At 50.9% G+C, this 26,101-nt stretch overlaps 2 protein-coding genes across 7 annotated transcripts in view; one reads left to right on the forward strand and one right to left on the reverse strand.

The window, feature by feature from the left end:
- Nucleotides 1-441: 441 nt before the first annotated feature.
- Nucleotides 442-20,507, forward strand: GPRC5B (G protein-coupled receptor class C group 5 member B). 2 transcript variants are annotated; one of them, XM_006073926.4, is made up of 5 exons: nucleotides 482-600; nucleotides 9,748-9,851; nucleotides 10,278-11,297; nucleotides 18,993-19,105; nucleotides 20,418-20,507. In XM_006073926.4, the coding sequence occupies exons 3-5, from the start codon at nucleotides 10,292-10,294 to the stop codon at nucleotides 20,460-20,462; spliced, it is 1,164 nt and encodes a 387-aa protein (XP_006073988.1). In that variant the 5' UTR covers nucleotides 482-600; nucleotides 9,748-9,851; nucleotides 10,278-10,291; the 3' UTR covers nucleotides 20,463-20,507. The 2 variants fall into 2 exon arrangements, with proteins under 2 accessions (XP_006073989.1, XP_006073988.1); XM_006073927.4 differs by lacking the exon at nucleotides 9,748-9,851 and having other exon boundaries at nucleotides 442-600.
- Nucleotides 20,508-23,392: 2,885 nt separating this feature from the next.
- The window catches only part of IQCK (IQ motif containing K), a 152,823-nt gene continuing 150,114 nt past the window's right edge, over nucleotides 23,393-26,101 (reverse strand). For all 5 annotated transcript variants that reach the window (XM_025275256.3, XM_025275258.3, XM_025275259.3 and 2 more), the window contains one exon: nucleotides 23,393-24,425. In XM_025275256.3, coding sequence (XP_025131041.3) covers nucleotides 24,370-24,425 — 56 coding nt within the window. In that variant the 3' untranslated portion in view covers nucleotides 23,393-24,369. The remainder of the gene's footprint in view (nucleotides 24,426-26,101) is intronic.

Consider the following 26,101-nt stretch of genomic DNA (forward strand, 5'->3'; position numbering starts at 1 on the left):
GCTGGATGGCAACACCGATGCAATGGACATGAACTTGGGCAAACTCAAGGAGATGGTGAGGGACAGGGAGGAGGGAGGCCTGGCGTGCTGCAGTCCAGGGGGTTGCAAAGAGTCGGACACGACTGGGCGACAGAACAACAGCTGTTTAGGAACCCACAGTTTAGAAAACCCCTCTATGTGTGTGTTTCTGCAAGTGGATCAACGGAGGAAAGTGTCCGGCGCGTCCAGAGTGCTTTTGGACGCACTGTGGATGTGAGGGTGGTGGTCCCTACATGAGGACACTGGAGGGGGCTCGTCTCGGCGCTGCAAGCGGGGAGCAAGGAGCGTGCGCGGGGTTCTGCTTGGAACAATCAGCCCTTGCCGGGACGGGGGCGGGGTTCGGAGGCTCTGGGGGCGGGGCCTCAGGGGGCGGGGCCGCGGCGGCTGCAGCAGCGCGGGCCGGGCCAGGGGGCGCCTCGCGCGGCTGCGGCTCGCGACTACGATGCAGTGAGGCCGGGCGGGCGGGCGGGATCGCTGGGCTAGGGCCACGGCGGCGCTGCAGAGATGTGACTCGGGCCGAGGGCCAGCGGGAGCGTCGGCGCTGCGGGGCCGCGGGGGTCGGTGAGTGCCAGCCGCGCCGGCGGGGTGGAGGGCCCTGCGGTGACCCCAGAAACTTTTCCCCCGGTGGACTTGGGAGCGTTGGGATGGGGTCTGCTTCTTGGGCTTTTCTGAGTCCTCCCTCTTCCCCAAGGGTTAGTCTGCTGGGGGAGTTGGGGTTTCCGGGCTGGAGGACCACAGTTTGGCGGGAGAGAGGAGCCCGCAGACCGCGGGGCAGGGGGCGGAGAAGGTTGGGACCTTAATGGGGCGGGGGCGGTGTTCCCGGACCAGGCGGAGATCAAAGTCTCCTAGGAGGGTCTGGAGGCGATCGCAGATCAGGCAAAGGGCCGTTGGAACTGTAAGGGACTTCAGGCGTGCCCGAGTGACTCGTGTGAGGGCAGCCGCGGGCAGGTCTGGGGGCTGCGTGGCAGGCGCGGGGCCTGACCACAGACAGGGCAGGCGGAGCCGGGGGCACAAGGGGAGAGCTTTGGAGGTGAGCTGCGGCACCTGCCGTAGGGACTGGGGGTCAAGCTCTCAGTGGGTCGCGGCTACGCACTACCGGACAAGGAGGGGACACTGCGGGCGAAAAGAGGCAGAGCTGGGACCCGGAGCTGGGGTACAAGTGAGGGGCGGCTGCATACAATGGCGCGGGGGTTAGCATTTCTGTTCCGGCCAGGCTAGAGGCGATGATCAGCCCTGTGCTGCGTCCCCACCCTTTGGGGGACACAGGCTTCCAGTCCCAAGCATCCCGGGACCCCTACCGCCCGCACCCGCCTCGGCCGGAGGGCTGGTTAACTAGCCAGGGAGGGGGTACCGTTGCCACCGAGGCGCAGCCCGTGGGTTCATTCCCCGGCTATGTCACTCCCAGGCCTAGCCAATCGTCCCCCCAACCCCCCAACGCAACTTGTCCCCAGTTCTCTAAGGGGGCGGCTCCTTGGAGCGCGGACAAAGGCCCCTGGAGTGTGGCGGGCAGCGGCGTCCCCGCCTGGGGCCCCGGGCCACGCGCCACATTGGCTGCCCAACTGCGCCAGTATGGGGGGTGGGGGGGACATGAACAGAGCCCAGGAGGAACTGGGGGTCCTCGCAAAGAGGCGAGAAGTGGGGGAGGGGCTTGGCACAAAAGCTTTGGAACTTCTGCCGAGGAACCTTGGTTCATAAGTTTCCCCAGGGATGGAGGCTTTCTGGAGGACTCAAGACGTTGAGTTAAACTGCATGCAAATAGGATGTAAATAGAATGCAAATCGGTGCCTGTTAGTTGGGAGCCCTCCACCCGGCCAGTTTTGTATCTCGACTGTGGAGTGAATTGTTTCCTATCTGTTCCTGCTCTGTCTGAAAAGGGGTCAACTGAGTTGGGAAGGGAAAAATGGAAGTGGGAAGGAGTCGCCATTTAGGGCACAGGCAGCGAGACAAGCATTCTTGTTAGAGAGAGAAGCTTAAAATCTTGATCGGTTAATGTATTATTTTGGTAAATGGGCCAGCTACACAGCTGGCAGATAAGCCCCTGCTCTCAGAGCACTGGGGAGTTGGGCGAACACTAAATAAGTAAATAAATAGTAAGTGGGTAGAACTTCCAATTGGGATAAGTGCTGCCAGGAAAATAAAACAGGGTGATGTAAAATAAAGTGACAAGAGTTCTGCGCAGTGAAATTTTAGTGGAGCTTTGCAAGATGGGGCCGCCCCCCCATCCCCCGCCATTGGCAGATGTTGGGGGAAGAACCAGGCAGAGGGCACTGCAAGTGCAAAGGCTGGGAGATGGGAATGAGCTTAGAGAAACTGAACAAAGGCCATTGTGGCTGGAGCTCGTAGGCAGATGTTGAGAGTGGGGGTCTGAAAGGGGATGGCAGGGACCAGCCAAACCACGATTTGGGGGGCCATGGAAAGGAGCTTAGGTTTTATTCTCTTAAATGAATCCTTGGAGGGAGGGTTTGGAGTACAAAGCCATGAGATCTGATTTTTAAAAGCTCCCCTGACCTCAACAAGGAGAGGAAAAGCAGCTCTCCTTTCATTCTGCCTCTGGGGATGGCGAGGCGCCGGGAGCTGCCGAAGCGGACCTGTGGGGACTGCTTTGAATGAGCCTACGCCACGGATTGGTCAGGTTTTAAAACCCACTTCTCACTTTTAGGCAGTTTCTGTCCACCCTATGCAGCCCCCACCCAGAGCCCGCGGCTCCATAAGCACGTCCACGCAAGAGCTTCCTGGGGGTTCTGAGTTAGTCACGTTTTCTTCTCGGAATTACAGCCTGAGAGGAACCATCCACCCTGGAACGGGCAGCCAAGGATTCAATTTGCATTTAAATGATTGCTTGTATTTACAGGATTGGAGCTGCTATGCATATTCATGGATCACGGAGCCTGTGTTCTGACAACCCTGTTTACTAACGTGTGAGGGTTATTAAATTCAAGGGCCCCCAGATAGTCTGGTGGTCTGGATGGTGCTGGGAACTAAAGATTATGAGATGGTATAACTTGGAAAAGAGATCAAAGGATAAGATTGCAGGTCTGGGAAAGAGTTTTAATGTCAGGAAACCTTGTAACAGTTTAATCCTTCAGGAGCAGGAAATGCACCAGCGGCTCTAAGGGGAGTGGGCAAGGACAGAGTGTGTTGGGGTGCGTGGGAGACAGGCTGCGCAGCCTCATCCTGGCCCTCTGCTGAACATGGGGGAGTCCAACTGGGGTGCAGCGGCCTTGAGGTCAGGAGTCCTGAGCAGTGGGTTCTAGTCCCAGCTCATCTGTCACTTCCAGGAAGCCTCTGGCCAAATGTCATTACCACTTCCTGTTCCCAACAGGACGCTGAGAATTGTCATTGTTTTTGTAACAAGTTAGGACCCACTGCTCCCTGTCTGCCAGGCACCAGGCTGAGTACTTTCTAAGCACGTTGCTCGTCAGCTTTGAGAAAGCGGCTCTGTTACTATCATTGTTTTACAGAAGAGACCGAAGGTCAGAGAGGTTAAGTAATGCCCTGTGTCACTCAGTTCTGTCTGACTTCCTCCAGCTGAGGTCTTCCACTCCTGAGGACACGGATGGGAGTGTAAATTCTCTGCCAGGTATTCATTGGTACTTTAGACATGCCCAGGGCTAGGAAAGGCCCTCCAGACCTGCTTAGTTTTTCTCTCCCGTCCATGCTCCAGCGCCTCCTCCCCACTTCTTTAGAGAAGGTGGGTTAAAGGTGCCTCTGTTGGCAGTAGCCAAGGGGAAGCAGGTCAGAATGGCATGTTCCAGAGAAGTTTTGTACGTCTTGTATCTCCTGTCATCTGGGGGGGTGGGAAGGTGAGGACGCTGGTTCCCAGGAGAATGGCTGGTGTCTGGTTTCTGGGTGTCTGCCTCTGACTCCTCAGCAGGGGCACCCGGTTTTAGGGCATGCAGACTGGCCTCCGGTCTTCCAGCGACCAGTTCCCCTCTGGAAAACCACCTGTGCAGTCAGGCCACCATTTAGAGCACCTGCTGCGGGAATCAGGAGAGTTTGGGAGTTTTCAAGGTAGACCACATGAGTTTGAGTAGGCTCCAGGACTTGGTGATGGACTGGGAAGCCTGGTGTGCTGCAGTCCATGGGGTCACAAAGAGTTGGACACGACTGAGCAACTGAACTGAATTGACTGAAGGTAATCCACTCCAGTGTTCTTGCCTGGAGAATCCCAGGGACGGGGGAGCCTGGTGGGCTGCCGGCTATGGGGTTGCACAGTCGGACACGACTGAAGCGACTTAGCAGCAGCAGCAGCAGAACACCCCAAAGGCTTCTCCCCTTCACACTCCCTCAGGGACTTCTTTTCTCAGTGTGTGATGGTGGAGGCTGGAAACAGTGGTGGACTAACACTTGGGTGAGCCGATTTCAGTCCCATCACCATGGCAACTGCCCCTCCTGGAACAGGAAAGTCAGAAAAGTTCATAACCTCAGGGCATTTGCCAGTCTGTTATTTGTTTGACAGACACTTTATATAAGTGCTTCAGTTCAGTTCAGTTTAGTCACTCAGTTGTGTCCGACTCTTTGCGACCCCATGAACCGCAGCACGCCAGGCTATAGTCCTAAACCCTACTTATTATTTTAATCTTCACAAGAACCCCGCAAGTCGGGTGTTATCACTCCCATTTTGTAGATGAAGAAACAGGCAAGTAAGGTTAAGTCTGCTGCCCCAGGTCACAAGGTTCTAGCAAATGCCAGGGGCAGAATCGGAAACCCAAAGTTCATGCTGCTTGGTGAGGATCAAGGCTGGGAGAACCAGCCCTGCCTGTGGCCTGCAGGCAGGCAGCAGCACTGTCCTCGCACAAGGAATCTTGCCTGCATTCTTTCCAGCCTCTGCAGGCCCCAGCTTGTGAGAAATGGAGCGTGCTGCTCCACCACCTGCCGGCAGCTTCTGGCCCCTCGGTGGGGCGAGCGCGTGTGTGTGCGCATGCGTGTGCGACGCAGTGTATTTAAGAGCATCTGAATGAGTCACATTTCTGGGAGCCTGGCCGGCAGCAAAGTAATTAGTATGTGAGCCGAGTCTTGCACATTCGTCACTTTATTCATGCCTACATCCCATGGGTTTGTTGCCATATATTCATCCCGCCTCAGTCAGCCTTGCCCTGGGGCTGACTCCAAACCTCTAATCAGGTTTTGTGCAGTTTGGGGATCCTGGAGAGCTCCCTACTTGGCAGGGGGAGGCCTCAGGTGGGGCTGGATGGGGCTTACCTGACAGTGGATGCACTGGAGCCTGAGTGGGGTCTGGGGCAGTGGTAGGAAGGCAGAAGGTGCAGGGCTATGGTTCTGGCTCCCCAGCTGCATATGTTCGTGCTTCTCAAACCTCAGTGCACACAGCACCTGGAGCTTATCGGAGGGCTGTGGAGACACAGGTGGCCGGGCCCACTCTGGAGAGTCTGCATTTCTTACAAGCTCCCAGGCAATGCTGCTGCTGTTGCCAGCCTGAGGATCAAACTTTGGCTTAAGCCTCAGTCCCCTCCTCTATAAGATGACCGTGAGAGCATCTTCCTGCCCTGTGACATGAGGGTTGGAGACCATATTTAATCAGTTCATTCATTCAGCAGCTGGGCCATGAGCACTGCCCATGTGCCAGGTTCTGGGGAATCGATGCAGAACAAAACAGGAGCCTGGGTGTGGGGGAGACAGACCAAAAGAGTAATAAAATAAAACAATGAAAATTGTGGTACATGCTACAAAGATAAAGATCAGGAGTATTGGTATAGAGCATAAAGGGGCAAAAGGAACCTAATTTAGATAGACTGGCTAGCAAAGGGCTCAGCCGGTGACATTTCCAGAGCCCTGGTTTGTCTGAAGACCCCAGTAACAATAGTACATTTGTCTCCTGATTCCACGACTTTCTAGCTGTATAGCTTGTCCTAGCTTGGACAAGCCAGCTGGCTTCTCTGTTTTATTTCCTGTAAAATGCAGATAGTGATACCACTTGCCTCATGGTGTCATTGCCCAGATGATTAGGTGTTAATATATGTGAAGTGCGCAGCAGAGGGCCTAGAGCATAGTAAGCACTGTGAGAGTTAACAGTCATTATTATGTTCACTATGGCAGTAATAGAGAACTCCACAGGGCAATTCTGAATCCCCCAGAAAGCCTAGATGAGCTGGACTCTGCTTCATTATGTGAGGTGGTATAGCCCTCCTTCCGATCATCCCGGACAGAGTTCTGTAGAACAATGACTGTCACCTCATGGGCATCCCTTGCAGTGATAATGACGTACTTGGGACAACTGAAGCCTTCCAAAGCCCCTGGTGCCTAGATGTTGATTAGCGAGGACTTCCTGGAAGAAGAGGACCACATCATGTGGGATACATCATAAGAACGTCTTTGTTAACAAGTTACGTAAACCCATCTCAAAATGGCTTAGGCCAAAAAAGAGAAGTTAATTGACTGCTGAAGGTGCAAAGACCAGGATATCTGGCTTCAGGCATAACTGAATCCAGCCTTGCAGTGTACTGGGACTCCTGTCCATCACGTGACGATTTCCTGTGGGCCAGCTTTCCTCCCAGGCAGGTTCTTTCCCTGTGATGGTAAATATGCCCTCTCCAGCTCCAGGTTTATATCCTTTTAGCTTGTTGTTGTTCAGTCACTCAGTTGTGTCTGACTCTTTGCGACCCCGTGGACTGCAGCATGTCAGGCCTCCCTCTCCCTCAGTGTCTCCTGGAATTCGCCAAAGTTCATGTCCATTTTGTCGGTGATGCCATCCAGCCGTCTCATCGTCTGCCGCCCTCTTCTCCTTTTGCCTTCCTTTCAGCTTATTAACCCCAGTAGCAGGAGGAAATCCCCTTCCCAGTTAATTCTAGCAAAAATCTTAAGAGTGATTCTCATGGGTCTGGATGAGGCCAAGTGCCTGTCCCTGAGCCAATCAGTGCAGCCAAAGGGTGGGACAAATGTTTCGATTGGCCAGGCTGGGTCTGAGGCTCACACCTGGGGCTGAAGGGGGCTCTGCAGAGGAAAATCAGGAGCTCTTTTCAGAACTGGAGGAAGGAAAGGGTTCCACCCTCAGGAATGAAAGCAGAAAGCAAGAGTGTATCTATTTCCCATGTCAGAAAGGAGTGGGAGCTAGAGAAGGGGACCACAGCCAGAAGAACCCACACAATTTCAGAGGCTTGGTTGCCATCTTTATATTTTCTTCACATTGGTTTCCTGTTGTTGTTGGAAGGTCAGTCAGGAAGAGAGACGAGCCGGCAGAACCGAGGGATGAACCAGCAAAACCAACTTGTAGGCAGGTCTGGAGAGAGGAGATTCCTCCAAGGGAGAGAGTGAAGGCAGCTAAAGAAAGTCTAGTTCTTGCAAGGAAAGGACCTGGGGTGCAGGCATGAGGTTGAGAGACCTGGCTGGTTTCCTGGCTTCTTCCTCATCAAGTTTGTTCTCAAGTGTATAAACCAGGCTTTCTCATCCTCAGCACTGCTGACATGTGGGGCCAGATCACTCTTAGTGTTTGAGGGCCATCTCAGGCATGTTGTTCAGTCATTCAGTCGTGCCCAACTCTTTGTGACCACATGGACTGCAGCACACCAGGCTTCCCTGCCCTTCACCATCTCCCGGAGTTTGCTCAAACTCATGTCCATTGAGTTGATGATGCTACCCAACCATCTCATTCTCTGTCATCCCCTTCTCCTCCTGCCTTCAGTCTTTCCCAGCATCAGAGTCTTTTCTGATGAGTCAGCTCTTTGCATCAGGTGGCCAAAGTATTGGAGCTTCAGCTTCAGCATCAGTCCTTCCAATGAATATTCAGGGTTGATTTCCTTTAGAATTGACTGGTTTGATCTCCTTGCAGGCCAAAGGACTCTAAAGGGTCTTCTCCAGCACAGGCAGCTTAGCGGCTACCCTGGACTCTACCTGCTAGAGGCCAGTTGCACTTCCCTCCCCAGCTGTGACAAGCAGAACTGTCCCTAGATATGCCCCAGTGTTTCCTGGGATCACAGTCACCGTGGTTGAGAACCACTGGCCTGGAGGTGTGTGGGGAGAGTTGGTGAGAGGGCTGATGGTCAAGACTCCAGAAGCACCTTCCTCCCTGTCTCCTCCCAGCCACCCTGGGGATTGTTGGCCACTGTGTGAACTAGGAAGTCTGCATGGGGTGTGTTCTGTTATCACTTGTTAAGAAGTCTCTTAATCACATTTGCCATTGATGAGAAGTCTAGAGGAAATCCACTATACTGTGTCAGGGGCCAATGGCATTTTGTTCCAGCATATCCAGTTCTTAATTTTTTTTTTTTTCTGGGCTTGTTGGTTCTTAAATTTTAATTCCAAGTGTGGTCTTGTGATAAGCAGCTCTGACTAGAACAGCATTTTTTTCCAAAGGTGGTACATTGGGATATGGCAGTGGGGATGCAACATGAGTTCCATCAACAGGTATTCCAATATATTGAGCTTTCTTCTGAGTCAATTTCAAGACCTTGGTGAGTCAGTTAAGTAAATAACTTACAGGGGGTATGTAGACAAAGCTTAAATAGCTGAGGTGGTGCTCTCGTGACTGACCAGGGGCCTGATTACCAATGTCTGAGTGCTTGTTTCAGGAGCATGTCTTGTCAGATACCCTCTGTTCCTGCCTTCTCTCATCTCTGGGCAAAGGAAGGATCACCCTGTAGCACCAGGCTCCTTCTCATTCTGTTGTATCAATAATTTATCCCAGTCAATGGCCTTGCAGCCAAGGCAGGATCAGAGCTGCTCACTATATCCCATCAAGTAGCTGAGAGAGAGAAGTGGTCGATACCACATTTACTTAAGAAAGCCCCAGGGATGTGCTGAACTGCCTGGGAGGTGGCTGGTTACAGCCTCACTGTGGGCAGAGCTAAGTCTGGCTTAAGATGCCCAGAAACACAGCACAGCAGAGCTGGGCAGGCAGGGCTTTCCCAAGGCCAGGCTCCCTCCAAAAGCAAGGACCTGGTGGCAGTGGGTAGAAGAGAGCCCTGTTGAGAAGTCTCATTCCCACAGTATTTAAGAAGCATCTACTTGGTGTTAGTTCTTCACCAGTGGTGCTCATTCTGTGATTTCCCACCCCACAGGGAATGTTGGCAGTGTCTAAGAATTTGAGGGCTTGTCACTGCTAGGGGAAAGGGTGTGCTTCAGGCACCTAGTTGGTGGAGGCCAGGGGTGCTGCTCCACCTCCTGCAATGAAGAGGATAGACCCCCAAACAAGGGAGGCTCAGACCCAAAGTGTCTGTTATCCTGGGGCTGAGAAACCCTGGTTTGTGCTGATGAACAAGACAGTGTCCCTGTCCTCCTGCAGCTGGTGGTGAAGAACGACAGGAAGGGAGGAGAGGAGGAAGGGACCAGAGAAACAAAGTAAGCAGGCGAAAGGACGACAGAAGCGATTAGACCTAAGAAATAGACAAGACGCGCTGGGGGTGCGGGGGGTGTGACCTTGGCCAAGGTCTGAGTGGATGACATGAGAGCTGAGACCAGTGTGCGGAGGAGCAGTTTTCCTTGAAAGCGGGGGTGGGAGGGGTCTAAGCAGAGGAAGCAGGGGGAGAAGAGGAGACTCGGGTTAATAAGCCCATCTCTGGCTGCTGGGTACAGTCCTTGGGGGTGTCCTGCAGGCATCTCCAGGAGAGGGGGTGCTCCCTGGAGCAAGAGGATGGATTCTCAGATCTTTGTGAGAAGGGTAGGATGTGTGAGGGGAGGGGGAAAAGGTGGAACCCAGGAAGACAGTTGACACTGTGTTTGATATGCTGGGAAGCTTCTAAGAGGGGGTGCTTCTAGGAGCTGAGTGTGTGACCTTGGGCAAGTGTCCCAGCCTCCTCAAGACTGTTGTCACCGGTGTGAGAACTGGCTGTGTCGGGTCCCTGGCCGAGGCTGAGTCATCGGTGAGTGTCAGCTGTTAGCACCGAGGGACCAAAACCACAATGCATGTCCTTCTCCCAGCGAGCGCTCAGCCCATGAGCATCTCTTTGAGTCTCATTTTACTCCCTTATTTTTAAAGAGGTCAGACACGGCCTCACGTTCAAAGAAGATGACAGGGTATTCAGAGAAAGGGAGTCTCCCTCCCACCCTCTCCTCCAGCCACTAGCGCTGACGATTCATGGTTGTTTACCGGGCCCAGCCAAGTAACCCCAACCCCCTGATGGGGACCGAAATCCTCACCCACTCCTGGTGCCAGGCTGTGCTGCCTGGAGAAAGGGGCTGGTGGTGGATTTGAAGGGACGTAGGGTCTCCTTAAAGAAGTCAGGAGAGTGTAAGTCTCACCATGAATTGGTCTTCTCCCCCCAACTTTTCTGGAACCTTTGTGGCAGCATCAGAGAGAAAGATGAGAACCCACCAGGCGCTCGCCTTCCTCCTGCTCTTCGTGATTGCCTCCGGGGCCTCTGAGAACGCCAGCACTTCCCGGGGCTGCGGACTGGACCTTCTCCCTCAGTACGTGTCCCTGTGCGACCTGGACACCATCTGGGGCATCGTGGTGGAGGCGGTGGCCGGGGCGGGCGCCCTGATCACACTGCTCCTGATGCTCATCCTGCTGGTGCGGCTGCCGTTCATCAAGGACAAGGAGAAAAAGGACCCTGTGGGCCTCCACTTCCTCTTCCTCCTGGGGACCCTGGGTCTCTTTGGGCTGACCTTTGCCTTCATCATCCGGGAGGACGAGACCATCTGCTCGGTCCGCCGGTTCCTCTGGGGCGTCCTCTTCGCACTCTGCTTCTCCTGCCTGCTGAGCCAGGCATGGCGAGTGAGGAGGCTGGTGCGCCACGGCAAGAGCCCCTCGGGCTGGCAGCTGGTGGGCATGGCCCTGTGCCTGATGCTGGTGCAGGTCATCATCGCCATCGAGTGGCTGGTGCTGACCGTGCTTCGAGACGCGAAGCCGGCCTGTGCCTACGAGCCCATGGACTTCGCGATGGCCCTCATCTACGACATGGTACTGCTCGTGGCCACCCTGGCGCTGGCCTTTTTCTCGCTGTGTGGCAAGTTCAAGAAGTGGAAGCAGAATGGAGTCTGCATCTTGATCACGGCCTTCCTCTCCGTGCTCATCTGGGTGGCTTGGATGACCATGTACCTCTTCGGCAACGCCGAGCTACGCCAGGGAGATGCCTGGGGTGACCCCACCTTGGCCATCACGCTGGTGGCCAGTGGCTGGGTCTTTGTCATCTTCCATGCCATCCCGGAGATCCACTGCACCATTCTGCCAGCCCCGCAGGAAAACACGCCCAACTACTTCGACACGTCACAGCCAAGGATGCGGGAGACGGCATTTGAGGAGGACGTGCAGCTGCCACGGACCTACATGGAGAACAAAGCCTTCTCAATGGATGAACACAATGCAGGTAAAGGGGGCACTGTCCCACTGGGTTAGGCTGTTCCTCCCCAAAGAGCTCCTTTTCCCCCACTGGGAATCAGGGGCCCTGGGGGTAGTCCTGGCAAATCAGAGCCCACAAACACTGACCCCTGTGCTGAAACTGGCCCCCAGAGATTCAGCATTATCAATTTATTCAGTGTGCGTGCCTGCATGTGTGTTCAGTCGTATCTGACTCTTTGCAACCTCATGTACTGTGGCCCTCCAAGTTCCTCTGTCCATGGGATTCTCCAGGCAAGAATACTGGAGTGGGCTGCTATTTCCTTCTCCGGGGCATCTTCCTGAGCCAGGGATCAAACCCGCATCTCCTGTGTCTCCTACATTAGCAGGTGGATTCTTTACCACTGAGCCACCTGGGAAGAGACTTAATTAGCACTTTCAACTAATTTAATGTAAAAAGTCAGGCTCCTGGCCTTTTTTGAAAAGTTGGATCTGGCAGTGCTGGGCTATCATTCCCACTGGGCACCAGTTGTCTGCAGCTGGCTGGAAGGCCTTCTCTCTTACCCTCCCAGGTGGTGGTGGACTTTAAGGTGGGCATCCATTTTCTCTTCACTACACTCCCCTTGGGCTTCCCTGGTGGCTCAGCTGGTAAAGAATCTGTCTGCAATGCAGGAGAGCTGGGTTCGATCCCTGCATTGGGAAGATCCCCTGGAGTAGAGCTCGGCTACCCAATCCAGTATTCTGGCCTGGAGAATTCCATGGACTGTATAGTACTTGGGGTCGCAAAGAGTGAGACGTGACTAAGCGACTTTCACTTTTCACACTTCCCATGGCTCCCTGTCCCAGCCACTATAGCATATCAACATCAGCTCCCTGCTTCCTAGCTGTTTGAGTTTGCAGCCCCTGTGCTAGCTGGATGCAGGGGATGGCGAGAGGCAATGCTCACACTCTCTCCTCTAGCTTTGCCTCCAGGAGTGGATGAATTTGGGCCCTGGAGTCAGAGTCTGGGTTGGGATCCTGCCCCTTCCCAGATGTAGGCTTTGTGTACCCCATAAAGCTGCTGTGAGTCCTGATGTACCAAGGGGCCCCCACGGCACCTGACTTGTTGAATGTGTATCTTGGTTGGGTTCCCCTGAAAGCAGAGCCTGAAACTTGTTGCAAGTGGTTTACTTAGGAGGTCACCCCTGCCCGGGAGAATGAGACCAGGAAGGCAGAAACACCAGAACAACAGTGTCGAGAGCTGGTTACCACCATGGGGAGCTGGGGCTCATTCCTGCCAGGGACACATGTAGAACGAGCCTCAGAATTGATCCTTAGAGGACAGGAGGCTGCGGCATCTGTCCATCAACTCCTATCTCCTGCTGCCATGAATGTCCTCCAGGGCTCCCATAAATGGGCTAATCAAGTTCTATTAGCTCCGTCAACAGAAAAGCAGAGATTTGGCAGGCACTTCAGGCAGAGGTGGGATCCCCAGGTGAGCCGAGAAGAAGCGGCAGGCCCCAGCTACCCCTGCTAGAGATGCTGGAGAAGTGTCTCTTACAGTTGTTGCTTAAAGCAAGTTGGCTGCATTCCCAGTACTTGAGATTAATTAAAAGTGCCTTTTCTCAGTTACCTAAAGATTTATCAGGAGCTATAATAATAATAGTAGCAGTAGCAGCCGCAGTAGTAATAATTACCTAGTATAATCATCATTTTTTGAACACTAGCTACATGCCAGACCCTACTCCTTAACCTGCATTATCTCATTACTTCATCCCTCCAGCTGACGAGGTAGGGTCTGTTATTATCCCCATCTCACAGAGGAGTAAGAAGAGGCCGTAAGAGATTCAGTCTTGCCCAGTGACATAGGAGGTGGCCCCTTCCGAATGGTTGAGTCCCCTTTTCTGTGACGCTCACCCAGGTGCCTGGGCGGTGGTCTGGTCATACTGCAGAGTTGGCCTTTTTGGGTTCAACACAGCCGCCCACCCCCATAGGCAGGGGGAAACACATCAAGCCCCCAGGTCCTCCCAAGGCCACCCGCAGCCCTCCCCACCACTGGAGGTGCCCAGCTGCCCCTGCACCCTGCTCCTGCTCAGACCCCCGGGAGAATGACAGACCTGCCCCCTGCTCATTCCCCCTCCCCACCATGGGTAGAATCACAGTCCTGGGGTGGCCTTTATCAGAGCAGTCTCCTTCTTACTGGAAGCCCCAGACCAGCAAGCTTGTGTTTGTCAAGAGATTTGACAGGGATGAGCCACAGCTGTGGTGGGCTGACTCTCCTGGTTGCCAGGAGATGGGGGTCATTACGGGGAGCCCAGAGGGTCCCTCAGGGCATATGATAAGCAGAGGCCAGGCACCTGACCAGTTCTTGGGGTCCTGGTGGAGCCACCTTTTCCCTGGCCTCTCCTGGAATAGGATCCTCTTTATCTGACACTCACAAACTCCCCTTGGACCTTAAAGGTAACAGGAACTCCTGAAATGGTTGTAGAGCTTTATACATTCACTGGGCAATTAGTCTATTGCTTTGTCAAATTCTCAAAGCCATTTATGATCCCTAGAAAGTTAAGAATCATTTTTGTTGAACCTGATGGTCTGGTTTACCTGCAGTACAAGGAGGAGTGGGGTGCTAGAACTACCTACAAGTATTAGGGCTTCAGAAGTTAAAGACAGCTAACCTTTACTGGGTGCTTACGATGGACAGGTACCATTCTGAGCATTTTAGACTAATCTCATTTAATCCTTGCAATAATCCAGTGAGGTCCATCTTGCAGACAGGAAACTGAGACATGGAGAGGCTGAACAATTTGCCTAAGAGGCAGAGCCAGGGTTTGAACCCAGGCAGCCTGGCTCCAGAGCCCACTCTACCACAGAACTTCTCAAAGCCCCTCAGCGTCCCTCATCTCACAGGTGTGTCAGAGCCTTGAGAAGACAGGGATTATCAGTCCCATTTTACAGAGTGGGAAACTGAGTCTAGGAGTGTCCAGCAACTTGTTCAGGCTCACAGTGGAGCAGGGAGAAGGAAGGTTGGTTTTCTGAATGCCCTGCGTCCTTTCTTGCGAAAGTCCAGTCAGTATGTCATATCCTTGTAAGATCTAGAGATCAAAGTGATTTGGGACCCATGTCAGAACCTGCAGTGCCTGGACTGGCACAGGGGGTGATGGGGCTTACTCTGGGTTCCAGAGCCAAGGACATTGTCCCCCATTCCCCTCTTTATTTTCCAAAGCAAAAATAACTTTTTTATTCCTTTCTGATGACAGATCAACAATAATCAGAAGTTCAGCAAGTGAAAATAATAAAAATTACTCAGAATCCTATTGCCCGAAGGCAACTACTGCTGACTGTTTGCTCCTGTCTTGCCAGACACAGTACCCCCACCCCGCGCGCGTTCGTGCACACGCACACACACACACACCCCCAATCCAGCAGAGCAGCTCTTAACCTGTCTGCACATTATAGTCTCTTGGGCAGCTTTAAACAAATTACCAGGGCCTGCCCCCTCAATCTGATTGAGCAAGTCTGTTTGGGCTCAAGTATTTTAGGCCCTCCAAGGGCTTCTAGGATGTAACCAGGTGGAAAGCACTGGTTGTCTAAGAGGCTGTCTGCAACGCGCTTGCTTAAATCGGCTGTATCGTGGAGGGAGGCCTTTCCAGGTCAACAACTGCAGAGCTGTCCTTTTCACGAGACAGAGCTTTCCAGGAGGCACCATAATTTGTTTTCCTGATCTTGGTGGTGGTTTAGTCGCTAAGTCATGTCCGACTCTTGCAATCCCATGGACTGTAGCCTGTCAGGCTCCTCTGTCTCTGTGATTCTCCAGGCAAGCATACTGGAGTGGGTTGCCATTTCCTCCTCCAGGGGATCTTCCCGACCCAGCAATTGAACCTGGGTCTCCTGCATTGCCTGCAGATGATTTACCAGCTGAGCTATCTCTGATCTTAGCTGGTGAATGCTCTGCTTGTTTCTGGCTTTCCATACAAGTTCTGCTGCAATAACCATTCTTATCCATTCATCTTTGTGTCCTTGATCAATTACCTTCTTGCAAAAAAATTCCTAGACATGCATCAGAATCTGCACCTTTCAATCCACATATATACTGCCAGATCCCCCCCTCCCCACAGAAAGGTGGACTGATTTAGTCTTCCCTGAATAATTGTATGAGAGCCCCCATCCCCACTTCTTCACCAACCTTGGATATTGTCAGACTTTTTTTTAATAGCCCTGTTTTGCATTCTCCCAAATGTGTGTCCACCAAAATTCACGTGGGCACCAGGCAAAGTCAATTCCCTTGGAAGGCTCACAGAGAGAGAATAAATAGGCATCCTGGCTAGGATTGCCTTTGTTCGAGAAATCCTACTTTGCTGGCTGGGGAGTGCCTGGGCACCCTTCCTGGCCATGGTGAGAACAGCTGTTTCATCTTTGGTCTGACCTCAGCCAGCTGTATTTTAGGGAACCAGGCCCTACACGGGGCCTTACCCGGGAGCTACAGCTGGCGCTGTTTCTCCTGCATTTTAACCAGCCAGCCCTTCAGGCTCTCTACCCTTGAGAGTCCAGCCCTGAGGTCAAGAGACGGGAGGAATATGCCCCAGGCTGGCCTGCAGCTCAGCCTTTGCTGCCTGTTTCCTTCCCCCAGTGGGACCCCAGATATGTAGGACTTCACCAGCCTGCTGTTTCTTAATACGTATCAACAAGGCATGAGGTATGTGACAGAAGATGAAAATACACTGAAGGATATAGCACTTCAGATCACATTTTGGAAAGCGCTAACAAGGCGCATTAAATGTTCACCTTCCAAAGGAGCAGGAAGGAAGTGTCCTTTCCTCCATGAGGGGATTTGGGCTTTCTGATCTCATTAGGCCAAGGGCGATTTAAACTCTGCCCCTTCGCTGCCCAGTGGAAGGCCTTGTGTCAGCTTTGAGGGCAGGACCCAATCTCGTCTCACTTGTAGTGAGGGCTGGCAGGAGAGGGCTGGCATTTAGCCTATGCCCTTAGATTCCTCTTGGGACTCCTTGTGGGTGAGCCCTGCTTGCCTTTCGGAGGGCTCACCTCTTGGTCAGAGTGGGCTGTCAGTTGGGATTCTTGAAAATGCAAGTTAATTAAAAAAAAATAATCTCATCTGAAGCAATTTAAGTAAACAAAACAACAGCAAAACTAACGTACGGGGGATCAGGCTTCAGAAATGGATAGATCCAGGAGGCTCAAGTGATGCCAAGATCCGGTCTCTCTCCATCTCTTGGCTCGGTTAGAATCACAGTAGCTCTGGACTCACGCAGAGTCCCACTGGAGAAAAGGAACGTTTCCCAGGATGCTTGAGTATAAAATCCCAGCGTTAGCTCTGACTGGACCTGATTGGCCAGGCTTAAATCCCATGCCCACCACAAGCGGGGAGGAGGCAGTTGTAGCCAGTACTCAGGACCCAGAATGTGGGAGGGATGTTTACCAGAGGAGAACCAGTCCAAATAACCACTACACAGAGGGATCGCTGGGCCAGGGCACCCCACAGACACCGACCCGGCTGAGACTTTGTTTTTTGAAGAGAATGTGAGAGCCACATTCCCCCACTGCAGCTGGCCAGTCTCTGCTTTATGAGGAAAGCTGTGCTGCTCGGTTCTCCCTCTTTTCGAGGAGGTCTTGGCTAGGAATTGGGACTAGTGAGGGTGAGAGTCCAGGGACTCTATGTCCCCGGGACCTTGTCCCCTCTTCTTAGCTCCCCAGGAAGGGCATGTCCTTGTCAGTGTGTGTGTGGGAGCTATTGAAGGCTTGGAGATGCTAAAGCAAAGAGGTTTTCACAAGTCTTTTAGAACATACGTTGCCCACTCTGCCTATGTTTTCTTGGTTCAGTCTGGGCCGATCTGCCCCCAGATGTCACCACTTAAATTCATATTGCTCCTAAGTAACTGAGTGCAGTCGTTAAAAACATCATATTTGGACCCAAAATAGTATGATGGTCAAGGAAACCAATTCTCTCTACTTGGATTCAAATGCTGGTTCTTACCAGCTGTGTGACCTCGGGCAAGTTACCTAATCACTCTGTGCCCCGTGTAAAATGGAAATAATAAAAGAACCTACTATGCTATGAAAATTAAACAAGATAAGACATATAAAGTATTTTTATAACCAGCCCTGGCTCTTGGTTGGCACTCTGTGAAGGTTAACTGTACTATCAAGGTGATTTTGGTCCCTTCCCCAAGTAATTTAATTTGTAAAAATCCCAAGTTCTCTTACTCCTTTTTAGTCAGAAAAAAAAAAGACTCTCTTCAGGGAGGACTTTAATTGAGGTTTTTCTCAGCAAAGTAAGATAAGTGCCTTCAGTGAGAAGGAAGATAATGAAGGCGACAACTCACAATTGAGACAGACTTTTGTTTTGATTTTTTAACAGTGCTTCTTCTTTCTCGGTTATCTTTTAATAGACTATTTTTTTTTTTAGAGCAGTTTTAGGTACAGAGAAATTGAACAGGAAGTACATGGAGTCCCCACCTTCCCCATCCCTCCTGGTTTCCCTGTTATTAACAACTTGCATTGATGTTACTTTGTTGCAATGGATGAATCAGTATTGATACATTATTATTCACTCAAGTCCATAAGTTGCTTTCTAGAGGTCGCTTTGTACAGTTCTGTGGGCTTGGACAAATCCATGGGGTCATGTCTCCACTGTTACAGTATCACCCAGAGGAGTTCCGATGCCCTAAAAATGCCTTGTGCTCCCCCCAGTGAGTGAGTGAAGTCGCTCAGTCGTGTCCGACTCTTTGTGACCCCATGGACACCAGGCTCCCCCGTCCATGGGATTTTCTAGGCAAGAGTACTGGAGTGGGTTGCCTTTTCCTTCTCCAAGGGAACTTCCCGACCCAGGGATTGAACCCGGGTCTCCCGCATTGTAGACAGACTCTTTACCGTCTGAGCCACCAGGGAAGTCCCCATTTGTGCTCCCCCCAAACCCCTGCCAATCACTAATCTTCTCACTGCCTCTATAATTTATACTTTTGCAGAATATTATAGTCGGAATCATATAATGTGAGATTTTATAGCCCACTGCTTTCACTTAGTAACACACATTCATGGTTCATCCAAGTCTTTTTGTGTCATTTGATTTTTCTTCATCAAAAGAGGAAATTTAGATGTATAAAAATACATTGCAAATAAGAAACATCATTTACCTTTCAGAGGTAAAACGAACAGACCTATTTTGCTGCCTTTGCTTCAGATCTCCCTTTTTTCCTGTCTAGAAATGACCCCATCCATACGCCTGGGGCCCCTCCGTCCTCTCCCACGTCACTTTCCCAGGAAGATGTCTGACCTCGACCACGAGCCTGTGGTCCAGCATCTCAGGCTTGCCCACCTCTGTGTGTATCCAGAAACCATATTGCACAGTATGGTGTTGAACCTGACATGGATGGCACTCAGCAGTGAGCAGGTCTTTTGTCGGAAGAGACCTTGTGAGAGATTCAGGCGCTGTCTTTGTCCCCCATGGCCCTCTGGGGGTGCGGGGAGAGGCTCCACCCCGGGTCCCCTCCCCGAGAGCTGCCTGCGCCCTGGATTCTGCAGACTCCCCAACCCCACTGAGATGGGTCAGGCTCCAAGAGAACACGAGAACAAAGCGCCTTTGTGACTTTGTTTTGAATCTGGCTTGTGACAAAGGGGAGGAGCGGGGAGGGGGCGTGTGCCTGGAGCATGGTGTTGATGTAAGGGAAGAAAACAAAACTCAAAACTGTGTCTTTTTTGTGTGTGTGTGTGGTGTTGCCTGTCCCTCCCTCAGCTCTCCGAACTGCAGGATTTCGCAATGGCAGCTTGGGAAACAGACCCAGCGCTCCGTTCAGAAGCAACGTGTATCAGCCAACTGAGATGGCCGTTGTGCTCAACGGGGGGACTGTAAGTATCAGGAGGTGATGTTCTGGCAGGAAGCCTTGGAGTGGTCAGCGTTGGGGGGCAGCTTCGACAGGGACACACCACTCTGTGGAGACTGCTCACGGGGCTGCAAAGAGAGCAGCTAACGTCGACACCCCTTGCAGCTAGGATGCATGCAGTGTTCCATTTCTCTTCTTTCCTCTCCACCCACTTTCTCCATGCATGAGACATTTCCCTATAGTTAGTTGACCATCTGTAGATCATTTGAACGAGTCCCTGTTTCTTGGGGCTCTTGTACCCAGTGAATTCTCTATTTTTCATCGTACAGGAGGTGCCCCTACCCACGCTTTCCTTGGGAAGTGACTTTTAGGAAAAGCCCAGAGTTACAAAACCCTGGCAGATTTTGCTGGCATCCAACCTAGTTGAGCCTCCTGCCCCATGCCCCAGCTGGGTACCAGGTTCCCCCCAACCCCCAATCCTTAAAAGATTTCTTAAGAAATTGACGTGATTATCATTTCTCTCCCACAAACACAAAAACAGATACTATCTGATGCCAAACAGACCTTCAGCAGAATTGTCATCATTTACATTTTGCCTCTGTGGAATTACATCATTTTGTTTCTCTAGCGGTCCAAAATTGCACTCTCATTCCCACATTTAATTTTCAAACATAGCTACGTGCTTCTTTCACAAACAACACATGAACCAGTTTACACATGTAAATTGGATTTCCATTCTTTATATCATGTGCCAATTCCATAACTCAACCTGAACTTTTTTATTTTCAATGTGAGTCAGAGATGGTCTTTGATCTCTAGAGGAAACTTGGGTTTTCCTGGCCTTTGACTGGTATGAGAGGCATCATTTGCACTGGTATGGCAGGGGCTCAAAGCAATAGGCTCACAGGTTGCAGTCATGAAGAGCACCAGCCATCCGTGGGCCTGTTTGTCATTGGGTACCAAGAAAATCCTGAATTTCAAGCATTTGACCTGTGGGTTTTAATAAATTTAGTTAGAATACAGCCCCACCAGTCATTCGTAAACCCTCTGTGTCCAGTCAAGGCCAATGTGCATAAAAACACCCTGGACTTAGAAAACGATGTGGGTTCTGGGTAAGGAAACGTATTTGTGCGGGTGCACGATTATAGAAAAGGAGAAGACAGCCTTCCCAGGAGCAGAGTATTGTAGGTAACACACAGGGGTTGCTGCTTTTCTTGGGAATTATTCAGCCCTTTAGGAAAAGGCAAGCTAACTTAGCTTTGGTACATTGTTAACAAATGGGTTTCTGACATTGACTTTGCAAAGCTGAGTTCTTAGTGTGTTATTCCTGTTTCCAGATCCCAACTGCTCCGCCAAGTTACACTGGAAGACACCTCTGGTGAAAGACTTTAAGTTCCAGAGAATAAGAGTCTCTCCTACCAATTTTATTCCCTGGTCGTGTCTTTCTTGAGGGAGAAATCGGTAACAGTAGCTGAACAAGGCCGCCTCGCAGCCAGGAGATTTGGAAATCCTAGACAAGGGGATTTCGTGTAAATGTGAACACTGCTGAACTGAAAAGCTAACACCAACTGCCCTCCCCACCCCTGCCACATACACACATACACACACACACACATAATACCAAACCAACCTCAAACCCCGCAAACTAAAGCAAAGCTAATTGCAAATAGGATTAGGCTCACTTGAAAATGTGGCTGGGAAGACTGTTTCATCCTCTGGGGTAAGAGCAGAACTGCGTTCACAGCCAGCAGGCCAGGCCAGTGTTGGTTGAGCACAGAGAGCCCCATACCATCACCCCTCCCCAGCAAGTGCTGGACCCCAGGTGGCCTCTTGGAGACGGTCATTTCACTGAGGAAGGCGAATAGGGGCTTTCCCGCTGCCCTGCCTGTGGGTTTTCACATTTCAGGGGGGTCAGGAGCAGTGAAGGAGATGGTGCGTGTGATTCCGAGGCCCAGCCCAGCTGTATCAGGGGAAGAGCTTTATGAACAGTGGTGGAGGAAGCCTGGCATGTGCCAAAGAAGAGAAGGCAGTCTGGGAGTTGAAGGGACCGTCACACTTAGAAAGTAGCACCCAGCCTTTGCTCCTTCTCTGGGCCTCTTGCTCTGGCATCCTTGCCAGGAAGCAAGCCTGCCCGCCTCCAAGGGGAAGTTTCCGACTGGAGCAGCTGTCTCACCCCTGATCACCCTTCCCTCTTCCCACCTCATGAGTGTTCCTCCAGCCCTTCCCCACCTGTCCCGCCAGGTCCATTTCAAGGCTCACGTGGAGCCAGCAGCTCAAAGCCCCGTGGCTTGGCCAGGGGGCAGATGCCAGGGTGGATTTTCCACTGTGCTGTCACGTGGCAGGGGTACCCCAGGGTGGAGAGGCAATGCCTGCTGCCTAGCAAGCAGTGAGTTCTTGGGTCTTCTCTGCAGACGTAGTGAAAGGTCCAGGGTCGGGTGGAGCTCATGAGGGTTTCTTGCTGCTTTGGGAGGGCATGGAAGACATTTTTGTCTCGGTTTTCTGCAAGTTTCATGAAAATGGTTCTCTTCCAAGCCCATTGTTTCTGTCATGGTTTCCATCTGTCCTAAGCAAGTCATTCCTTTCTTTGGCATTTCAGACATCTCGGCCATTAAAAGCCCCATGTTCTCTGCACTGTTTGGCCAGCATAATCGCAGGCAATGATTCAAAGCAAAGAGTTTTAACCTGACGGCATGGAATGTATAAATGAGGGTGGGTCTTTTTGCATATACTCTAGTCACTGTATTGCTTTTTTTTTTTTTTTTTTCCCTATAAAACAACCCATAAGCCTTTAACCTTTACAGAAAATGAAAAAGGTTAGTGTTTGGGGGGAAACTGACCTCTTCAAAAGCCAATATGTCTGAGCTGAGTATGTTTTAATAAACCTTCTGATTTTTCTTGAGGCCCTAGTCTGCTGTGTCCCATCCTCGCCCTCCCCTGTCCCCATCCTTGCAAAGAACCCAGGTAGGGAGGTCAATCTGGCCCCCGTGTGGCCCTCCTCCAAGGTAGCCCATTTCCACATGTTGCCAGCAAGGGGAAGAGGGGGCATATCCGACCCGGGGAAGCAGGGAAGCACCCACCCAGCCGGAGCACGTGCTTGCTTCTAGAGAGTCAGATCCGAGACCTCTGTGCCAGGAACGCCCCTGGGGTCAGGGGGCGGGAGCGGTGGGGGACTGCCACGGGGAGTATTGGGGTAGAGGGGAGAAGCTAAGACCTGGGCTGGGGTTGGGAGTGCGGGAGGATGCATGTGGACCTAGAATTCTGAAAATCACAGAAATCTCCGAACACCTCGGTCCAGTCCGGTGAAAAGCGGCCACGATACATGTTCTCATGCCAGGAAACAGTGGCTCACCCCTGCTCCCTGGAGTCCTTCGGAGCTCTCTGATCCCATCAGGGGCTTAGGCTGCAAGAGCCCCCGCCCTTGCAGAGCGGAGAACTCACATGATCATGTTCTAAGTTCTTGGTGGTCTAAGCATGCACGGTGAACACAGCAGAGATGGCTCCAAGCGGAAAGCAATGTTTCACCGCCGCAAAAATAGAACTGGCTTTGAGCCACAGGAAACCTCACTTAATGAGACCTTTTTCTTTTCAAGTTTCTGATAGTTTTTTGCGCTTCTGGGTTTTATTTTATTTTGGCTTTAAGGTCAAGAGGGGGCTGAGTGCTCTCCCAGTGGAGGTGGGTGGGAGGCAGGGAGTGAGGGGGAGGGCAGGAAACTGTTCTCTTTCTAAGGACTTCACCTGAAGGGTTCGAAGAGACATCTTTGCCAAGAGACGGTGGCAGCCCCCACCCCCACTGAGTGAAGTTTAAATACAAAATTAAATGGCACCGCTGTTTCAGATCTGTTGTAAACAAGACGTTGGGGAGAATGACCGGGAAGGAGAGCTTCTGTGATCAAAACACCTCATTGTAAGCACAACTCTTTCCAGATGCAGTTATCAAAATCACCTTGGGACTATAACAGCCACTCTTTCTCCCCTTTAATAGGAAATGGTTATTCTGTGCTGGACTCCTCCCCTGGAGATGGAAGAGGGGGAGAGGGAAGGAGGGAAGGACAGACTGGGAAGTTCTGTGTGTCTCAAGGGTTGCAGATATGGTTGTTGCAAGCTGGGGATCCATTGTTTTAGCACAGTTTCTGTCAGAGTCCAGGAAACATGGGCAAAGTGGGGGTGGTCTTCCTGGTTAGGCAAGGCCGAGTTGAACCCTGAACCGAAAGGGAGCATTGTGGCTTTTATAATCCAATGATGCAATGATTATACCAGCTTACAGGAGTTCTCAGCAGGTGCTTTTTATTAATTGATAAAGAGCTAAGGCTCGTTTTTGATAGATAATATATATTTATTAAATGTATTAATGTGTGTTTTATAATGTACCTTTATCCTCCCCTGGCTGACTGTTGCATACTTAAAAAAAACATCGTTAAAGAAATTTCAAGACAATCAACATGTATCATAAATGACTGTATATAATAAATATCACAGATTTAAAAGGTTGTAAAGCATGGGCAGATAGGTTTTATTTTCAAAATGCTGTTCTTAACACAAAAAAATAAAGGCTTTACTATTTACTTAAGACGTGTGGTAGCTTGTCAAAACAACTCCATACAACTGTTTGGCTTTCAGATCCGCCTGGAGGCTAAGTCTGTGGCATTTTGAATGGGAAAATCCATTCAAAAATGGGTAACAGCAAACTGTGGGACAATTGAAGATAATAATTCAGTTTACCCATGAAATGAGGAACTTTCTATAATGTTTTGGAGCATAGACAACAAGACTTATTTATCGGTTATAGTTGCCTGTGTTGAAGCATCTCATCTTGCTAGGTTTGCAGTCAAAGTTCAGGGTCAACCTCCTTGTGAAAGGATCACAGGCAATGATGTCTTCTTTTTTTTTTAAAGCATGCTCAGCGGATAAACTTAAACCCACTGCAGAGGTTTGGGACTTTGTTTTAAACATGGATCTTTGCAAAGGCGACCAAAAGTGGGAAGCTGGTAACTAGAACATTTCAACATCCCTTGGAACTAGAGTTCGTTGTACAGTTTAGCAGTGGGTGATGTAGAAGTAGATTGCTGAAGAAATAGATGAAAGAATAAAATCGGGGGATAATGCACAAAGTTAAAACTACTACTTTTTTATGATAAACTATTTCCACTACAATATGTTTGCAACAAAAAGATCCTTATCCGAATGTACCAGATCTAGTCCTTCAAGAAAACAGGACAGCGGAAGCAGAACTAGAACACTGCCCTCCAGGTGGGTAACTGGAGCTTAGCGTGGGAGAGACGCAGACAGCTGTTAAGGTTGTGGAGCCTTAGCTGCAGCCTCTTCCTCATCCTCCATTTTGCATTTCACTGCAAAGAAATGAAAGGAAAAGTCAGGGCTGATTTATCAACACACACCTAGACAGAAGTGGTACCTGGACACCGCAAACTTTGATACACGGAAGTCAGTTACTTTGAATCCCACTGAGCGCCTGCAATGGTTCTGAGCCCACAGATCCACCGGGGAAGAACACAGGGCCATTGTCCTCCCCTGGCAGCACCTGAGGTTTCAAAGAAACTGCACAAAATGTTCACAGCTGTTCTGAGTTCAGTTCAGAAGAAGGTCAAAAGTATGCTTGGCAGGTCAGGGGCACTGAGGGAAGTTTCACTAAAGATGATGACAGATTCGAAGCTCTCGATTCAACCGAATCTATCACCACTCACCCTGTCCCCCCCCCACCACCCAAAATTAAAAACTCAGGACCACAGTGGGGTCAATGCATGGCCAGAAGAGAACCTTTTCTTGTCTTTCATGGACCGGACGAGAATGTGATCCGGGTGATTTCCTGAGTTGGCCAAACAGGAAAGTTAGGTGAACACACAACAGGGTCTGTTTTGTAAGGGAAATTGTCCCGATAGATAAAAACCCCTCCCCCAAGATGTACGGAAATCCAATCTCCTGGCGGGTGGGGGATCCATTTGGAAAGACCCTCTGTTTTTAATAAATCTTTGTTTCTAGTGTCCAAGTGCTTGCCCCCGATGTTAATGCCTAAAGGGTTATTCAGAGCAAGGCCACAGGCTCTGGTCATGTGTGGAGAGCAGTGTTCAAGTTGGAAAGGGTATTTGGGGGTTGGTACCATGTAGAGAAGAGATTTCAATCAAGCCTGACCTCCCAGTGATTGAGGTCACAGGCTGGCCATGGACCCCATCCCATGCAGTGCAGTAGGCTAGACAGGCTAGCCCAGCGGTCTTCAGACTGGGGCTACACGAAGACTTCCCAAGAGTTCTTGGTCATGTTTTATTCAAAGACAATCAATTTCCAAATCTTGGCTTCCTTGAGTGGACCTACAGTGTTAGTTTCCCCATCCTGGCATTGCCCAGGGTGTCAAAAATCCCCAGGGGCCAAACAGGGATGCAGTTTGAAATGCTGGTGTCCCCTAGAGTCTTCTTCACTTTCCATATTTAATAACTATCAAGTTTTAGAATGTGTTTAATTGGCTTTGTGAACTACTATTGTATTAATAACTCAAACCAGAAAAATATTTTTAATACTAGGAACCTATAGGCATGGGAAAATTATCCTGCGGGCCCATAACATGAACTAGGATATGAAATGTTTAGCAACAGACTGGGGTGGCAGAGTTTTGATTTGTAGCATTTGCCAGTTTCCATGGCTGATTTCAAGCTACCAGCCTGATAATGTAATACTGAGGTAGAAGGGGGCTCACATAGCCGGATGGAGCAGCTCAGCACATGGCAGCCCTGGATGCCCACGAAATATGCAGGGAAACCCCGTGTACAGTGGTTTTCACATGTGGTTGGGGACTAGAAATGTTTGCATCACTGGGAACCTACTAGAAATACACATCCAGGCCCCTACCCCAGGCAAGTGGAGCCCAGCCACGTGTGTTCTTAACAAGTCCCCTGGTGATTCTGTTGGACACTGGATAAAGCTGAGACCCACTGACTACTGGTTCTCTATCCTGGCTGCATTTAAGAATTACCTTGGTAGATTCTGAAGCCTGTTGGTACCTAGGTCTCTCCCC

The sequence above is a fragment of the Bubalus bubalis genome, chromosome 24 (assembly GCF_019923935.1).
Source record: "Bubalus bubalis isolate 160015118507 breed Murrah chromosome 24, NDDB_SH_1, whole genome shotgun sequence".
NCBI lineage: Eukaryota > Metazoa > Chordata > Mammalia > Artiodactyla > Bovidae > Bubalus > Bubalus bubalis.